This window comes from Podarcis erhardii (assembly GCF_964252035.2).
Source record: "Podarcis erhardii genome assembly, chromosome: 1".
NCBI lineage: Eukaryota > Metazoa > Chordata > Lepidosauria > Squamata > Lacertidae > Podarcis > Podarcis erhardii.
Genome location: NC_138497.1, coordinates 23,472,761 through 23,487,729, shown reverse-complemented (window position 1 = coordinate 23,487,729; position 14,969 = coordinate 23,472,761). Strand labels below are relative to the sequence as shown.

General features: G+C 43.4%; 2 protein-coding genes across 10 annotated transcripts in view; both read right to left on the bottom strand.

Moving 5' to 3' along the window:
* PPP4R3A (protein phosphatase 4 regulatory subunit 3A) overlaps positions 1 to 2,024 on the bottom strand; it is a 30,207-nt gene extending 28,183 nt beyond the window's left edge. Inside the window, exon 1 of the mRNA XM_081860082.1 lies at positions 1,078 to 2,024. Within this exon, the coding sequence (XP_081716208.1) occupies positions 1,078 to 1,219 (142 nt within the window). The 5' untranslated portion in view covers positions 1,220 to 2,024. The remainder of the gene's footprint in view (positions 1 to 1,077) is intronic.
* Positions 2,025 to 13,478: 11,454 nt separating this feature from the next.
* LOC309340347 (cation channel sperm-associated auxiliary subunit beta-like) overlaps positions 13,479 to 14,969 on the bottom strand; it is a 52,535-nt gene continuing 51,044 nt past the window's right edge. For all 9 annotated transcript variants that reach the window (XM_081859031.1, XM_081859030.1, XM_081859034.1 and 6 more), the window contains one exon: positions 13,479 to 14,050. In XM_081859031.1, the coding sequence (XP_081715157.1) occupies positions 13,829 to 14,050 (222 nt within the window). In that variant the 3' untranslated portion in view covers positions 13,479 to 13,828. The remainder of the gene's footprint in view (positions 14,051 to 14,969) is intronic.

Sequence of the window (14,969 nt, the reverse complement as noted above, 5' to 3'; positions counted from 1 at the left end):
TGAACTAACCAGGTAAGTTGAATCCAGCACTATCAATGGGGTTGAATTAACAGTAAATATGGAAAGGATAATGCTGCAAGACTGAAATATTATGGACAAACTTATCAGCAAGTCTCACTGCTCTCTTGAAAATCAGTTCCATTTATTTGTTAGGGGTTTCCCCCAGCTAGTCTACTTTCATTTTTACTTAGTTTCAAAAGACAAAGAAGATGTTTTTCGGCACCAACCTAAAAGGGCCACTATCAAGCTAAAAACAAAACAAAAATAGGAAGGGAAAAAATGTGGTTAAAGATGAAATAGAATTTAAGACCGCTTGTATATACTGCAGCACACACTGGATTCACACAACTTCCAAATTGCTATTAAGTGTTCCCCAACTGATTTGTACTTCTTTTGTTGGCCTAAAACCTGAAGGAAAAAACATTTTATTTACTTTGAGCAGATACACAAGGCAGATCCTGAAGCTTAATTTATCATAAAGAAATTATTCATAGGCTTTCACAAAGAATCTCACCACAGCAATCATGTTAAAAAAGTAAGTGTGTTTTTCAACTTATAATTTTGACAATCTATAGTTCATGGGTTTGACAAACATGAACTATGGATTCTCTCTAGAATGTAAGGAGATAATGGGTTCTTATGGAAAGCAGGAATTAGAAGTCAGTATCTTTCCACACACTTGCTGAGATAACAAGGATTATAGGACAGCATATACATTCATTAAAATTAATGCAATTTTTGTAATTATCTTCCATCCTAAGATTTTAGGAGCAAAATACGCCAATCAGTACTTAATTTTTATCTAGGCACAGTGGCCAAAGTCTATTGTTCCAAATATTCTACAGCAGAATATTGCAACAACTGTTATGTACTTAACAACAGCACATTATTGGGAATCATCTGTCATGATAGCCAACATATGTTGATTAATACTTACCTGGTTTCAGACTCCCATATACACCACCCAACACTTGAAATTCAATTCCAAGATATGATTACCACCTCCCACCTTAGTAAGATGAACACAGGGATTAATACTTTTGGTGTGCACATGTTCACACATTCAGCCAAACTTACCATCGCTCTCTGCTCTGACTAGCAGGGACATGCCCTTCAGCCTTTCCACATAACCAGAGGACACATGTCCAGTGCCTCGGTCGTCCCACTGTCTATCTTCATTCAGTGTATAAACCTTCACTCTTCTCCGGGTATCAGTCATCCTGCCTCTTGTCACACCACAGGGGACTACAATAGTTGACTGAGCTGATGGGGGGGGGGCTTTGCCCCCCTCAGTGAAGAGGAGCAGGAAAGAGAATGAAAAGTCTCAGACGGTGTCCCACAACAGTCCTCTTTGTGGCAACTGCTAGAGTAGCTGCTGCATCACCCCAAAAAGGGGGCCAAAGCAAAAGTGGGGGGGGGGGAGGAAAGGAGGGAAGGGAAGCAAGTCTTAGGGGGACACAGAACTTCTTCAGTGAAGCAGCAGCACTGCCTTGCAGGATGCGAGATAACAGGAAGTAACAATGGCAGAGTTGAGAGGGGGAAACAGAAGGACGAGGAGGGTCTTAAAAGAAGGGTGTGAAAAGGGTCCCGAATAACACAGGTGACTAAAGGCGCAGAAATTAACCGGGTGTGCCAATAAGGCAGGCTGGCATGAAGAAGTGGAGGAGCGGGGCGCAGATCGGAGGCGCAAGTGACAGAGCAGCGGGAGGAAAAAGAAAGCGGGCGGATCAGTGGTGACAGGAAAGGTAAGCGGGGGGATCAGCTAGGCGCAACTGACAGCCCCCCCCCCAATAAAAAACAAACCGAAAAGTGCCACGGGAGCGGCGGGAAGGGAAACCCGTAAGGATAGATCGGGGAGACGTCTTTAGGGGGGAGCGGAAGGCGAAGCAGGGGGGAAACAACGGGCAGAGCGGACCGGTTCGTCCTCTGCCCGGCTCTATTGTGCGCGGAGCTCCCAGGCCCGAAGCCCCTTCTTTCGGCCAGACTAGGGGACCGAGACGGAGCCGCCCCTTCTTCGCAGAGGAGGCCGCGGCCTAAGCCGGCGGCGGCGGGGGGACGGCGCTGCTGCTGCTGCTGCTGCCTCGCTGCCTGCCTCCCTGGGCGTGGGCGGGGAGAGGAAGCGGGGCCAGGCGGGCCGGGGGCGCGCAGGCGGCCTCACGGCCCGGTCTGCCCCATCAGCTCCCCTCACGAGCAGCGGCGACTCAACTCCCAGCCCGACTCCTCCGCCGCCATGTTCTTCCTGCTCCCGCTCCCGCCGCCGGTGCCGAGTCCCGGGCTCGAGCCTCGTCGCCCGCGGCGCTCCTCCTGCTCCTTCCCACGCAGCGGGCCGAGGCGCGGGGCCCTTCCGTGGGCGGGCTGGGTGGCTGAGGCGCTGGCCGTTCGTGTCCTTCTGTCTCAAGGCTCAGTCACGGCGCGGCCGCCATCTTGGTTTCACCTCTTCGCTGCGCGCGCGGGGTCTCCGAGCGAAAGGCAGCACGGGCCGGCCGCGAACATTTAAAGGGCCAGCAGCCTGGCAGAGGCTCCGCTCGGGATGGTGGCTCAACCTGAAGGCGCGCTTCTTTGCACTTTGCACTCCCTTTCCTCCGCGGAGAAGCGCAGGAAACTCCCCCGGAGGGAAAACAACACGTAGGAAAAGCCGCGTCTGAAGCAGCTTGTAGAGAAGCGAGTTCCGTGAAGGGGGCCTGATTCACACGTGACATTCAGGAGGGCGAACTTAGCCCAGGGCCGTGAGCGCCATGTAGCGTGCACCGAAATTTGTGGGTGCCTGGTCCCTTCATGGGGATTTTTGTGGGTGCTCGGGCACCCAGGGCCCCAGCGAGTTGGCAGCTCTGGTGACATTCATGGTATAACAAGGAATTTGTCGTGCCAAAGAAGAAATGTGTAGGCGAGGGGGAAAGCACAGCTGGGTCTCTCTGCCACCTGCACGTGTTCTGGGGATCCATTGCCAGTTCCAGTGATAACTCCCCCCCCCCCCCGAAGAGAGCCTGTGGCAGGCGTGCGCGCATCTCCGTACAGATGCGCTCTCGGCATCCCGCTGGAACTGCGCCTGGAACTTGCGCGGCCGCCTCCGCGAGTTCAGCAGCTGGTGTTCGATTTCACTCCATTGCACACAGCCCCAGGGCATGCTAGCTGATATCCCGGGATATATCAAAAGTGCCAGACTCAAGAGGTTAAAAGGATTACCTCGGGCGCTCCCAATATTTAGCGCACAAGTGGAATAAACAGGTGTGCTGACTTGCAGGTAAGTGCGCAGTGCTGGGCTCGGACCTGGGAGGCTGTGAAGCTCACTGGGTGACCTCCTGTCTAGCAGACTAACACACCTCACAGGGTTTAGAGGTTAAAAATGAGGTGGTGGGGGCGGGGAGAGCCTTGAGGTCCTTGGAGGAAGGTGGAATATGAATGTAATAAAAATAATAATAGTTGTCTCCCCCCCTGCTTACTATTACATATTCAAAACAAAAGTCAGTGGCGCTCAGAGAAACCTCTGCAAAAGTAGCACATCCTGTATACAACGCTAACAAGTTCTGCATAGTTTTGCTGTTCAGAAGTAAAAAAGGCCAGCCTTAAACACAAAATGTAGCCAATTTGGTGCTCTCCAGATGCTGTTCAGCTCTCAACAGGCCCAACCACTTTGTCTACTGGTCAGGGATGTGGGATTAGTTTCTGGGGAGCATCATATTTAGCTGATAAGAGGCTGGCAATTCCTGGTTGGGGGTGTTATTATTACTATTACTACATAAGTATAAGTGCAATGGTGGAGATTCATCCAACCACAGGCTCCAGAAGAGACACAGTATTGCTGACTATTCCAAATAAACAGTTTGAAGAACTCCACATAGTTTATCACCAAGATGCCTTTGGTCACCCACAGCTTGCTTGAGTAACTCAGCACAACTGCAACAAAAGCCAGAAAGAATATTTTTGTCACACCATTGAGTTGTACCAACTTTTGTGATTGAATATTCAGAGATCATTATGAATGGGTCCAGAAAACGTTTCTTGACACTACCACAGATAACTCTTGAGTAAGATAAGAACATAGGAAGTGCCTTGCTGGTTCACACCCAAAGCTCACCAAGACCAACATCCTGTTCTCACAGTGGCCAACCATATACCTATGAGAAGAGCACAAGCAAAACATTCAGAGGCATACTGCTTCTGAAGATGACAGAGGCTGCAAAATCATAGAATCAGAGTTGGAAGGAGCCCTGTGGGTCATCTAGTCCAAACCCCTGAAATGCAGGTATGTCAACACATGGTCCTCCATCCTATTTGAAGTGGATGATATTGTTGAGATGCGGGGTGGCACCTCCTCAATTTTTCTGGTTGTGACTTACTGCTTTCTGAATCTAGTATGAAACTCAGGCTATGTCTGGAATCAATGCTAAACCATTGTTTAGTGTTACAAGAAAAATCCTGTCCTCTTCCTACTGTACTGCTCCCAGTACGTTTCCGAGCACAATTCAAAGTGCTGGTGTTGATCTTTAAAGCCCTAAACGGCCTTGGCCCAGTATACCTGAAGGAGCGTCTCCACCCCCATTGTTCTGCCCAGACGCTGAGGTCCAGCGCCGAGGGCCTTCTAGCGGTTCCCTCATTGCGAGAAGCAAAGCTACAGGGAACCAGGCACAGGGCCTTCTCGGTAGTGGCGCCCACCCTGTGGAACACCCTCCCATCAGATGTCAAAGCGATAAACAACTACCTGACATTCAGAAGACATCTTAAGGCAGCCCTGTTCAGGGAAGTTTTTAATGTGTGATATTTTAGTGTATTTTTGGTTTCTATGGAAGCCGCCCAGAGTGGCTGGGGAAACCCAGCCAGATGGGCGGGGTACAAATAATAAATTATTATTATTATTATTATTATTATTATTATTATTATTATTATTACTGGGCTTGTGCACTCTTGTTCTTCCAGCACCTGAGATCAGAAGCTTCCACTTCCACTTTAGATTAGCTAAACGGCCTCGACCCGGTATACCTGAAGGAGCATCTCCACCCCCATCGTTCTGCTCGGACACTGAGGTCCAGTTCTGAAGGCCTTCTGGCAGTTCCCTCACTGCGAGATGTGAGGTTACAGGGAACCAGGCAGAGGGCCTTCTTGGTGGTGTCACTCACCCTGTGGAATGCCCTCCCATCAAATTTCAAGGAAATAAACAACTACCTGACTTTTAGAAGACATCTCAAGGCATCCCTATTTAGTGTAGTTTTTAATATTTAATGTTTTATTCTGTTTTTAATCTGTTGGGAGCCGCCCAGAGTGGCTGGTGAAACCCAGCTGGATGGGCAGGGTATAAATAATAATTTTATTATTATTATTATTATTATTATTATTATTATTATTATTATTATCATCATCATTATTATAGCTTCTGTTTAGCATATCCTATGAACCCTACATAGTGGTCAGTCAGCTGAAATGTTCAACTCCCAAGGCGTTTGGGAGCCGAGGTACAACTGTAATAGCAAGGATCTTTTAGATCAGGGATGGGGAATGTGTGGTCCTCCGGATGTTGCTGGACCACAGCTTACAACATCCCTAACCACTGGCCATGATGGAGTTTGAGTTGAACTATATCTGGACTAAAGTGTCACAGGTTCCAAATGCTTGTCCTAGGTCATCTTTCTATCAGATTTTTAGACTACAATTCCCATCGGCTTTCAAACTTGTTGTGAAAAACATCTGAAGGGCATCAGATTGTGGAAAGCTGTTCTATATGCTGAACAGCTGGTATGCTTTTTATTAAAGCTTAGTGTTTTGATTACAGGTTAAAAAAAAAGTAAAGGTAAAGGACCCCTGGACGGTAAGTCCAATCAAAGGCAACTATGTACTGCAGTGTAAAAGGAATGTTAGAAATTGGAACAGAACTGCTAACATTATAGCCAATAAAATGAAATAAACTATGTCTGAAAGCTGAAAAAAAAAACAAAAAAACAAAGGCAACTATGGGGTATGACGCTCTTCTCGCTTCAGGCCGAGGGAGCCGACATTTGTCTGCAGACAGCTTTCCAGGTCATGTGGACTAAACCTCTTCTGGCGCAACGGGACACTGTGACGAGTACCAGAGCCCACAGAAACACCATTTAATTAATTAATCAAATAGCGTTTGATTACAGCATCATAGTGTGGTCATGGTTTTATTTATCTGCATTATAAGGCTTTTTCAGCAATTAGCTGAGTAGCAGTTTTCCTAGTCATATCAGTTCAGTTTGAGTAAGGGTTTCAGTCCTAGTCTACTACCTGTAGTTTAGACTAGAGTACCCTCAAAAACAATTTTATGAACAACTTATTTTGATCAACCAGGTGAGCACTTTCTGGTTTGTAATCATTCAAATATTAATTGCTCATATGACAACGCCCCATTTTATTCTAACCAAGGCTAAATTTTATAAACTAAGACTGTTTGTTTTCTTTATATAGTATTCATCCATCAAGTGTTTAGAGAGGAAAACAGGAGCCACCCACTTAGACTTACACATCAGCTGAGCACATGCAGAGCTGTGTACTGCTGAAACAACATAATCAGTGGCCATAGGACACAGCAGCTGGCTGCATCTCTCCCCAACAAAAGTTATTATTGTCTCTAGAAGAAAACAGCAAATCCTGGCATGAGTAGACAGTTAAATATGAAGATGGCTCCCATAATCTTTCCCCAACAGGGAGGCAATCGATTTTGACTATTCTCCCCTGTCTAGCCTCCAAGCTGCTCTTGATGCCCCTTGCCAAACCTCTACAGCAAATTTAGTGAGGGGCTTCGGAAGGAAGAGGGACAATCACCAAAAATTGCTTCCTTGTTCCACTGACGGAAGCCTTATAATGAGCAGAGTGACACTGTTGGAGACAACCCTCTGACTCTTCGTTTCTGTATGGTGAACACTGTTCTTCATGGTTCAAAGTCAAACATTTTAAAAACACTGGTCAAATCTGAAACAAAACCTTCAAACATACATGCCATTCTTAGATATGTGCTTTAACAACCCAGCCTCTCAAAGACTCCTGAAAATATTGCCTTTAAACCCAAGGTAAGTTCAGTAACTGAATTCCACCGCAAGAGCCAAACATTTTAACCTAAATGTTACAGGTTTATTCTACACCGCAGAAAATATCCTACCTTTTAGGAGATAAGCAATTGCCACAACAGCCTTAAATATTAAGTGTAAGCAGCTTCAAGGAAGTAATGTAGGGGGCACAGCTATTCCTTATTACTGAAATTTTTTATTAGTTATAAATTTTGAGGACACTTTTGTGGTGCCTTGTTAGTTTATCTGTATTGTGTTGGATGTTGTTTCTCCTTTGTGTGAAATTGTACAATTAAAAATGTAAATAAAGAAAATAAATTAAAGACTCCTCCCAGAGTGGGGAACAGGAACTGATAAGGGGGGAAATCAACATTCATTAAGTTCAATGAGACTTATTTGCATAGTAACAGGAAACAATGGGGCAAGGTGGAAGTTTCTAATAAAAGCTATAAGGGACCTTTACTGATTGAGAGTTTATTCCAAGGACATAGAAGGAGGCCATGGGGATGAACATAGTTGGAGGATATATCATCATATTAAATGCTTTGTTCAACCACTGCTTTCATTCTGCTTCCAGCTGCTTGTGGAAAGCCAACAAACACATCAGTAGCTTTACAGCATCCTAGTGTGGAAACAGCCTCACTAGTTTTGCCTTGCAAATGCAGAAGAACTTGGAAAGTCCTGCAGAGAAAAGAGTTTTGTAATGCTCCTGGTTCTGGGTGAGCTTCTGAGGCCCCTCTTGGGGCAGGTGGGAGGAACCTTTGGCCTACAACTCCCACAATCCTTTACCATTAGCCATGCTTGCTGGAGCTCATAGGAGTTGCAGATCAACAACATCTGGAGGGTTAAAGGTTCCCTCACCTGCCTTGTGGGATGGCTGTCCCAGAAAGGCCCTTTGGGGCAGAGACTAAAGCAACCCTGGTCTATTTATTTATTTATACATACATACATACATACATACATACATACATACATACCCTGCCCATCTGGCTAGGTTTCCCCAGCCACTCTAGGCGGCTTCCAACAAAAACATTAAAATGATCCATAAAATATAGCTAAAAACAGGTGTTCAAAAAAGATTTTTTAAAAAATCAATAATAAACTAAAAACACATGTTAGTGTCCACATGTCTGGATAGACTTGCCTGCACAAAAATGTTTTAAGCAGTCGCCGGAAAAAGTGCAGTGAAGACACCTCTGCAGACCGAAGTGGTCAAGTGGGTGACCGCTTACTTCAAGGGGCAGCAGTAGCATTCATGGCATTTGTCATTTGGAAAAAGTCAACAAACTAGGTGTTATTATGCCTAAAGTAGAACAGCAAGGGAAAACCTAGCACAGAAGGTATTACTCTCCTCAACACATTCACACACATTCCACAAATTACACAGGAATTGGCTATATAGTTTCAGTTCATCACTACTTGTGGTCATAGGAAATGCTGAAGAGCATTCACTCATGAACCATATTCCACATAACTGTATGAAGCTCACCGTGTGGTAAACCGTGTACCGTACCCCATCTCAAACTCCTTGGAGGGAAAAAAGTGGTATATTAACATAATACATAAATTAAATAAAAATAATAGCAGCCAAAGAATTGCATTTTTTTGCCCAGATGACAGGTTTATTCCAATCTGAATGATCTCAGATATACAACATAAAAAGGTAAAGGGACCCCTGACCATTAGGTCCAGTCGTGACCGACTCTGGGGTTGCGCGCTCATCTCGCTTTACTGGCCGAGGGAGCCAGTGTACAGCTTCCGGGTCATGTGGCCAGCATGACTAAGCCGCTTCTGGCAAACCAGAGCAGTGCACGGAAACGCCGTTTACCTTCCCACCGGAGCGGTACCTATTTATCTACTTGCACTTTGAGGTGCTTTCGAACTGCTAGGTTGGCAGGAGCAGGGACCGAACAACGGGAGCTCACTCTGTCGTGGGGATTTGAACCGCCAAACTTCTGATCAGCAAGTCCTAGGCTCTGCGGTTTAACCCACAGCGCCACCCGCGTCCCACACCCAATCTTACCAAGGGATTATAAGGAAGGTTTTCCCTGCAAGCGCTGCCACAAGTATCCACAGAGAACCATAGGGGATGAAGTTGCTATGGCTCCTGACCCCTTAACTGAGTTGGCAGGATCTACAGGAAGTACATTTCAAAGGAGTCTGATCCCCAAGATGCTGCCTTGTATTCCACAGGAGATGCGCAGAGGTGTAGAAGCCTCCAGACTCTGTTGTGCTAATGGTAACATGTTCAGGAGATGCACGGAGTTTGAGTTTGGAAGAGAACCTCAGCTTAATTCAGGCCAAAATTAAAAGGAACACAAATTCATTTTTTTGAGAGCGCACTTTGAGCCCTGGAAGCTCACTTGACTTGTTTTGATAAACAACAAAACAATATATTAAAACTGGCTGTGCAAAAATGACTTACGTGAGGGACACTAGAGGGCAGCATTCACACTGCCAAAAAAGCCCTCTCTGGCTGTCTATACACTGGATTAGCAGATATTTCCTCTCCTCAGAAAAACCTGAGAACCATACCTGTGGGGAGAGAAGAGCTCTGACATTCTGTAACACAGTACTCCAAATGCAGTTGCATCATGGATCTATATGACAGCATTATGCTATCAGCAGTTTTTATTCCCAATTCCTTTCCTAATGGCTCCTAGCATGAAATTTGCTTTTTTAAGAGATGCCGCACTGGGTTGGTATTTTCATTGAGCTTCCCACTATGACTCCGATTCCCACCTAATATTGGAGGCAGAACACAGCCATCATGACTAGTAGCTATTGACAGCCGTACCCTCCATGAATTTGCCTAATCCTAATATTTTTGGGGGGACTCGGGTGGCGCTGTGGATTAAACCACAGAGCCTAGGACTTGCCGATCAGAAGGTTGGCGGTTCGAATCCCTGCAACTGGGTGAGGTGCTCGGTCCCTGCTCCTGCCAACCTAGCAGTTCAAAAGCACATCAAAAGTGCAAGTAGATAAATAGGTACCGCTCCCGCGGGAAGGTAAATGGCATTTCCGTGCGCTGCTCTGGTTCGCCAGAAGCGGCTTAGTCATGCTGGCCACGTGACCCAGAAGCCGTACGCCGGCTCCCTTGGCCAGCAAAGCGAGATGAGCGCCACAACCCAAGAGTCGGGCACGACTGGACCTAATGGTCTGGGATCCCTTTACCTTTAATATTTTAGAGCCATCCAAGCTGGTGGCTGTTGCAATGCCTTGTGGGAAGGTATTCCATAGTTTCATTATGCATTGTGTGAAGAAATGCTCCCTTTTGTCTGACTTGAATCTTCCAATGTTGACCTCCACTGAATCCTAACGCTATGAGAGAGGAAGCAAAACACATTCCTTAATCCATCCATCCTTTTATCATGTCCCCTTTTAGTCGCCTTATTCTCTAAACTAAAATGCTTTTTGTCATGTTGGTTGCCCTTCTCTCAATCTTCTCTAACTCCACGTTATCCTTTTTGTAGTGCCGTGCTGGAATTGTAAACAGTATTCCAAGTGTGATTGTACCACACTTTTGTATAATGGCATGATGATACTTACAATTTTATTTCCAGTGTTATTGGGTGGTAGGTTTTACTCAACTAAGTTTTACTCAGAGTAGAGCTATTTAAGTTAATGAACCTAACTCTGCCATGCTCATTAATTTCACCAGGCCTACTCTGAGGGGGAAAAATAGTCGAAAAACCACCATACATATTTTGCATTATACACTGCTTTAAACGTTCTCATTCAATTGTTTCTTTCTTCAGTATTTTATTTTGTAAATCTCACTGAATTTTTTTTTAAGGTACAGAGCAACTAACTTGCAATAAAGAATAATTATTATAATAATATTCTATCTCTTTGAAGGCTGTTGTTTTTATATTTGCCACTAGATGGTCGTGTTTGGCTTTGTGTTCTGCCCTAAACAATGTACAGAGCGTGGTTTTGTAAGTAACTTATTTGGTCTCGCAGAATCTTCTACTTCGGCTATCCTTTAATAGAATATCTCCCTCTAACAGCATAACCAAGTGCCAATGGGAATGGAGTCAAAATATGCCCACTGAGAAAGCAAAGGGAAGTAATAGCAAGAGTCGTTAGCCTCTTCACACACTTCCATTGCTACCGCCGCGCTTGCAGAGGGGAACTCACCTCAAGCCGAGCCGTCGCTTCAGAAAAAAAACCCTCAGTGAGATTATATATATGTATATAAAAGACCCTTTCGCCTCCTCCCTTGCTTGTTTTTGCTTTCTCAACCAGCCGAAAATGCCTCACGGAGATCAGGGGAGTGACTGGAGGGGAAAAGAGCAGTTCCACAAACTATTCATTGGTGGCTGAAGCTTCAAAACAACACAAAAAAGTTTGAGAAACTGCTATGAGCAATGGGGAAAGTAAACGGATTGTGTGGTTATGAGTAGTGAGGTGAGGTGACAATATTCTCTGCTAGAAAATTCTCCCCGAGAATATCCACAAACTGTAAATTCTAATGTAAGAACCAGTTTTACAACCCACATTAAAAAAATCTAGTAAATAATGAGTCAAGATGTGATATTGCCAGTGTAAGTAATGAATAATGATTTTTTTTGATCCAGTTACATCACTGGGCATTGTGTCATTCACCAATGGCAGTTCTGAAATGTGAGCTACAGAAAACTTTATTTTTTAGTTTTAAAAATGCTATTCATTTAATTTGATGAACATTTGAATTCATTTGTATTTCAACTATATGTAACAGCCTTTTTTCTATTTTGGTGTGACCTTATTCTTAGGAAATCTATACCCGTGGCCATACAGTGTTGTTGTTATTATTTTTTACAGAAAGTAGCTTTAATGCTTTATACACTTAAAGTACCTAGGCCTATACAATTCTGTGTAACAGCATGCGAGGTGGCCTTGATATAAACAGTTGACATTTCTATATTTTTATTTAGTGCCAGCAACTAGTTTTTGCAGTGCCATTCACTGGTCCAAGGTGCCATTTACCAGAGATTGACATACTGAAATATATTATCATATAATGATAATATATTTAATGTTAATGGCTTTTTTTATATATGTATGCATATAGTTTTGTTTATCAAGCTGTGTTTTAGTCACCAAAACAGATATTAAGTGTTAGAGCTATTAGGAGCACAAGAGAGCCTATTACTGAATTTACTTGTATCAAACCTTAACATGCCAATTGTATTTTTTGACTTGTCCTTTTTCATGTACATGTTCTAATGGAAAAATAAAATATGATTTAACTACTGAGTTTCCTTATACCAAACCTTAACATGACAATTACTGGTGCCATCACCTTACAATGGTATAACTTTAACTATGAAACATGTTTGACTTTTTAATTTCATACTTGCAAGTGACAAGTAGGCTTGTGCTTATATATTTTCACTGTAGTTCCTTTACTAAACAACAAGTTTTCCTACATGTCAACAGTGAACAGACTCATGTAGCGGACCTGAGTTATTTTTATATTCCTTTTACTTTAAAAGCTACATTTCATACATACACAATGTAATTAGAATTCAGAGTTGATGGTAAATATACAGTTAGTGGCAAACTGAGTGATTAACGTGAATCATTCACGTTGAATTTTCAATTTCAGGTTTGGTGCAAAAAATGAAAGAATGGGAATTCACTGCATTGCCCCATTGAATAAAAGTATCTCTACAGTTTTTGGTTGCCATCTGAACAAGTTTACCCATGAATAAACATGTATATTAACTAAAATCATTTTCAATGCATTAAAATGAACATTCTCCTATTTTAAATGAAAATCCTCTAATATTCTCATTCATCAAGAATTCTTGAGAATTTAACATCACTAGTTATGAGAGACCCTGCAAGCAAATGCTCATGAGAATTTGGTTCTGCCACATTCTCTTCCATGGCTGAAGTTGATGCAGCAATGGTTGCCAGACCTCATTCCATTGAGGGAAGAGTGGTTGAGCCGAAAAGAGCCGTAGCCAGGGAGGAATTTGGAAAACCTGGAGCTCATGTTACTGTGGAAAAATTGTTTGTTGGTGGAATTAAAGAAGATACTGAGGAACATCACCTTAAAGACTACTTCTCAGAATATGGAAAAATTGAGATAATTGAAATAATTACAGACAGACAATCTGGTAAAAAGAGGGGCTTGGGATTTGTAACTTTTGATGACCATGATCCAGTGGATAAAATTGCATTGCAGAAATATCATACTATTTATGGTCATAATGCAGAAGAAAAGCTTTATCTTAGGGAAGTTTTTAATGACTGATGTTTTAATGTACTTTAAATTTTTTGTGGGAAGCTGCCCAGAGTGGCTGGGGAAACTCAGCCAGATGGGTGGCATATAAATAAATTGTTATTATTATTATTAGGTTGGAGAAATACCAAAGTTTGCACACATATGTACATTAATAGGAGGAAGAAGCACCTCTTTAATCAAGAAATAACCGGTACATAAAATAAGCAGAGGCGCAAGTAGACACATTTAGCAATGCATTGTATTTTAAATATATGAACTATTTTATTGTATACTGCTTCAGTGACATTTTTGGAGAGGGGGGAGAATCTTGCCCAATAAACCAGTAAAATTCATGACAAGCAGCGACTAAATGCGTTTCATCCTAAGGAACAACAAGTGAAAATTCCTCACATGTTTTCAAAAACATTTTTCCTAAACAGAAAGACTACAGCTAAAGATAAAATAGTTGTACATATGTTCATTCAAAAAAATACCATTAACATTTGTGGAACATAGTTACTGATAAAAGCAACAGGCGGGTCTTATAGCAACCTTAAAAACCAACACATTATTATAACGTTATTACTATTGCGAGTCAATTTTTTGCAGAATCACCAGAATTTACTGAATCTCTCTTGGGTGGGGGTTTTGATGCCACTTTATTTCTTCTTAGTTTCCTTTTTAAGAAGTTCCTTATCTCAATTTCAAATACATACAGAATAAATGCCACAAAAATAATGCCTCCAATTAATATAGACGTCATTGAACTGATAAGATAGTTTCCTGGGAATGCCAGTGGAGAATCGTCAATATAAATCTGCAACAGAAAATATTGTAATTCCAACAGTCACTTCCCTTTAAATTGACTATTGTTCATAATGTTGACTACAAGATAGTGAAACTGGTCTAAGTGATAGCGAAAGCTGGCATATGCAAATCCTAGTGGTGGGGGAACGGAAGCAGTCATCTGAGTTTATAGGGAAACCAATTTGGTAAGCGTTGCATGCAGTTTGTTGCAAGATACTGCATTATATTGTACCTCGTAAAATAAAATACCCAGAAAAGTATGGGCTAAGAATGAGCGCTCACACCTTCCTTGTGGGAGCCTTTTGCGGGACCACGTGCAGCACCCCGGCGCCTTGGGACCCACCAGCTGGCTCGGCTGGCCTGACTCCCTGTGATAGCCATTGGAGGTTCCCACCAAAGCTCAGTTAGCAAATCAGCCTTGCAGGGAGGCGGGGCCAACTGCTTAAATAGGAGGTGGAGCCGGCAGCAACCATGCTGGAACTCTCCCAGAAATATTGGAGAGGTGCTGCCAGCCAGAGCAGACTAGCCTTCCCAGACATTTGGGACTTCCATCCCCATTAGCCCTTTGCAGTCCAAAATCACCTGGAAGGCATTAAATTGGAAAGGCTGGAGCAGAAAGTTAACCTGGCCCAGGTTATCCAAGTGACTCTATCAGCTCTTGTTTGAGATGGCAGCCTTTCCATGGTCATATGTTTGGCACTGGCAGGCCTGCCAAGAGGGCAGGGGGCATATTGCTGTGCCAGAGCCAGCACATGGCCCAAACTCTGAACATTAATTAAAAAAACACACACACACAATTAAGTTTCTAGAGCTTGTACAACAGAAGTGACAAAGCAAAATCTTCAGGCACCATTCAAAGCCATTGCTTTGTGAGCTAAGAGGCTACTCCTGCCTTGCAGTGTTTTTAGTCAATGACCGAAGTCACAGTT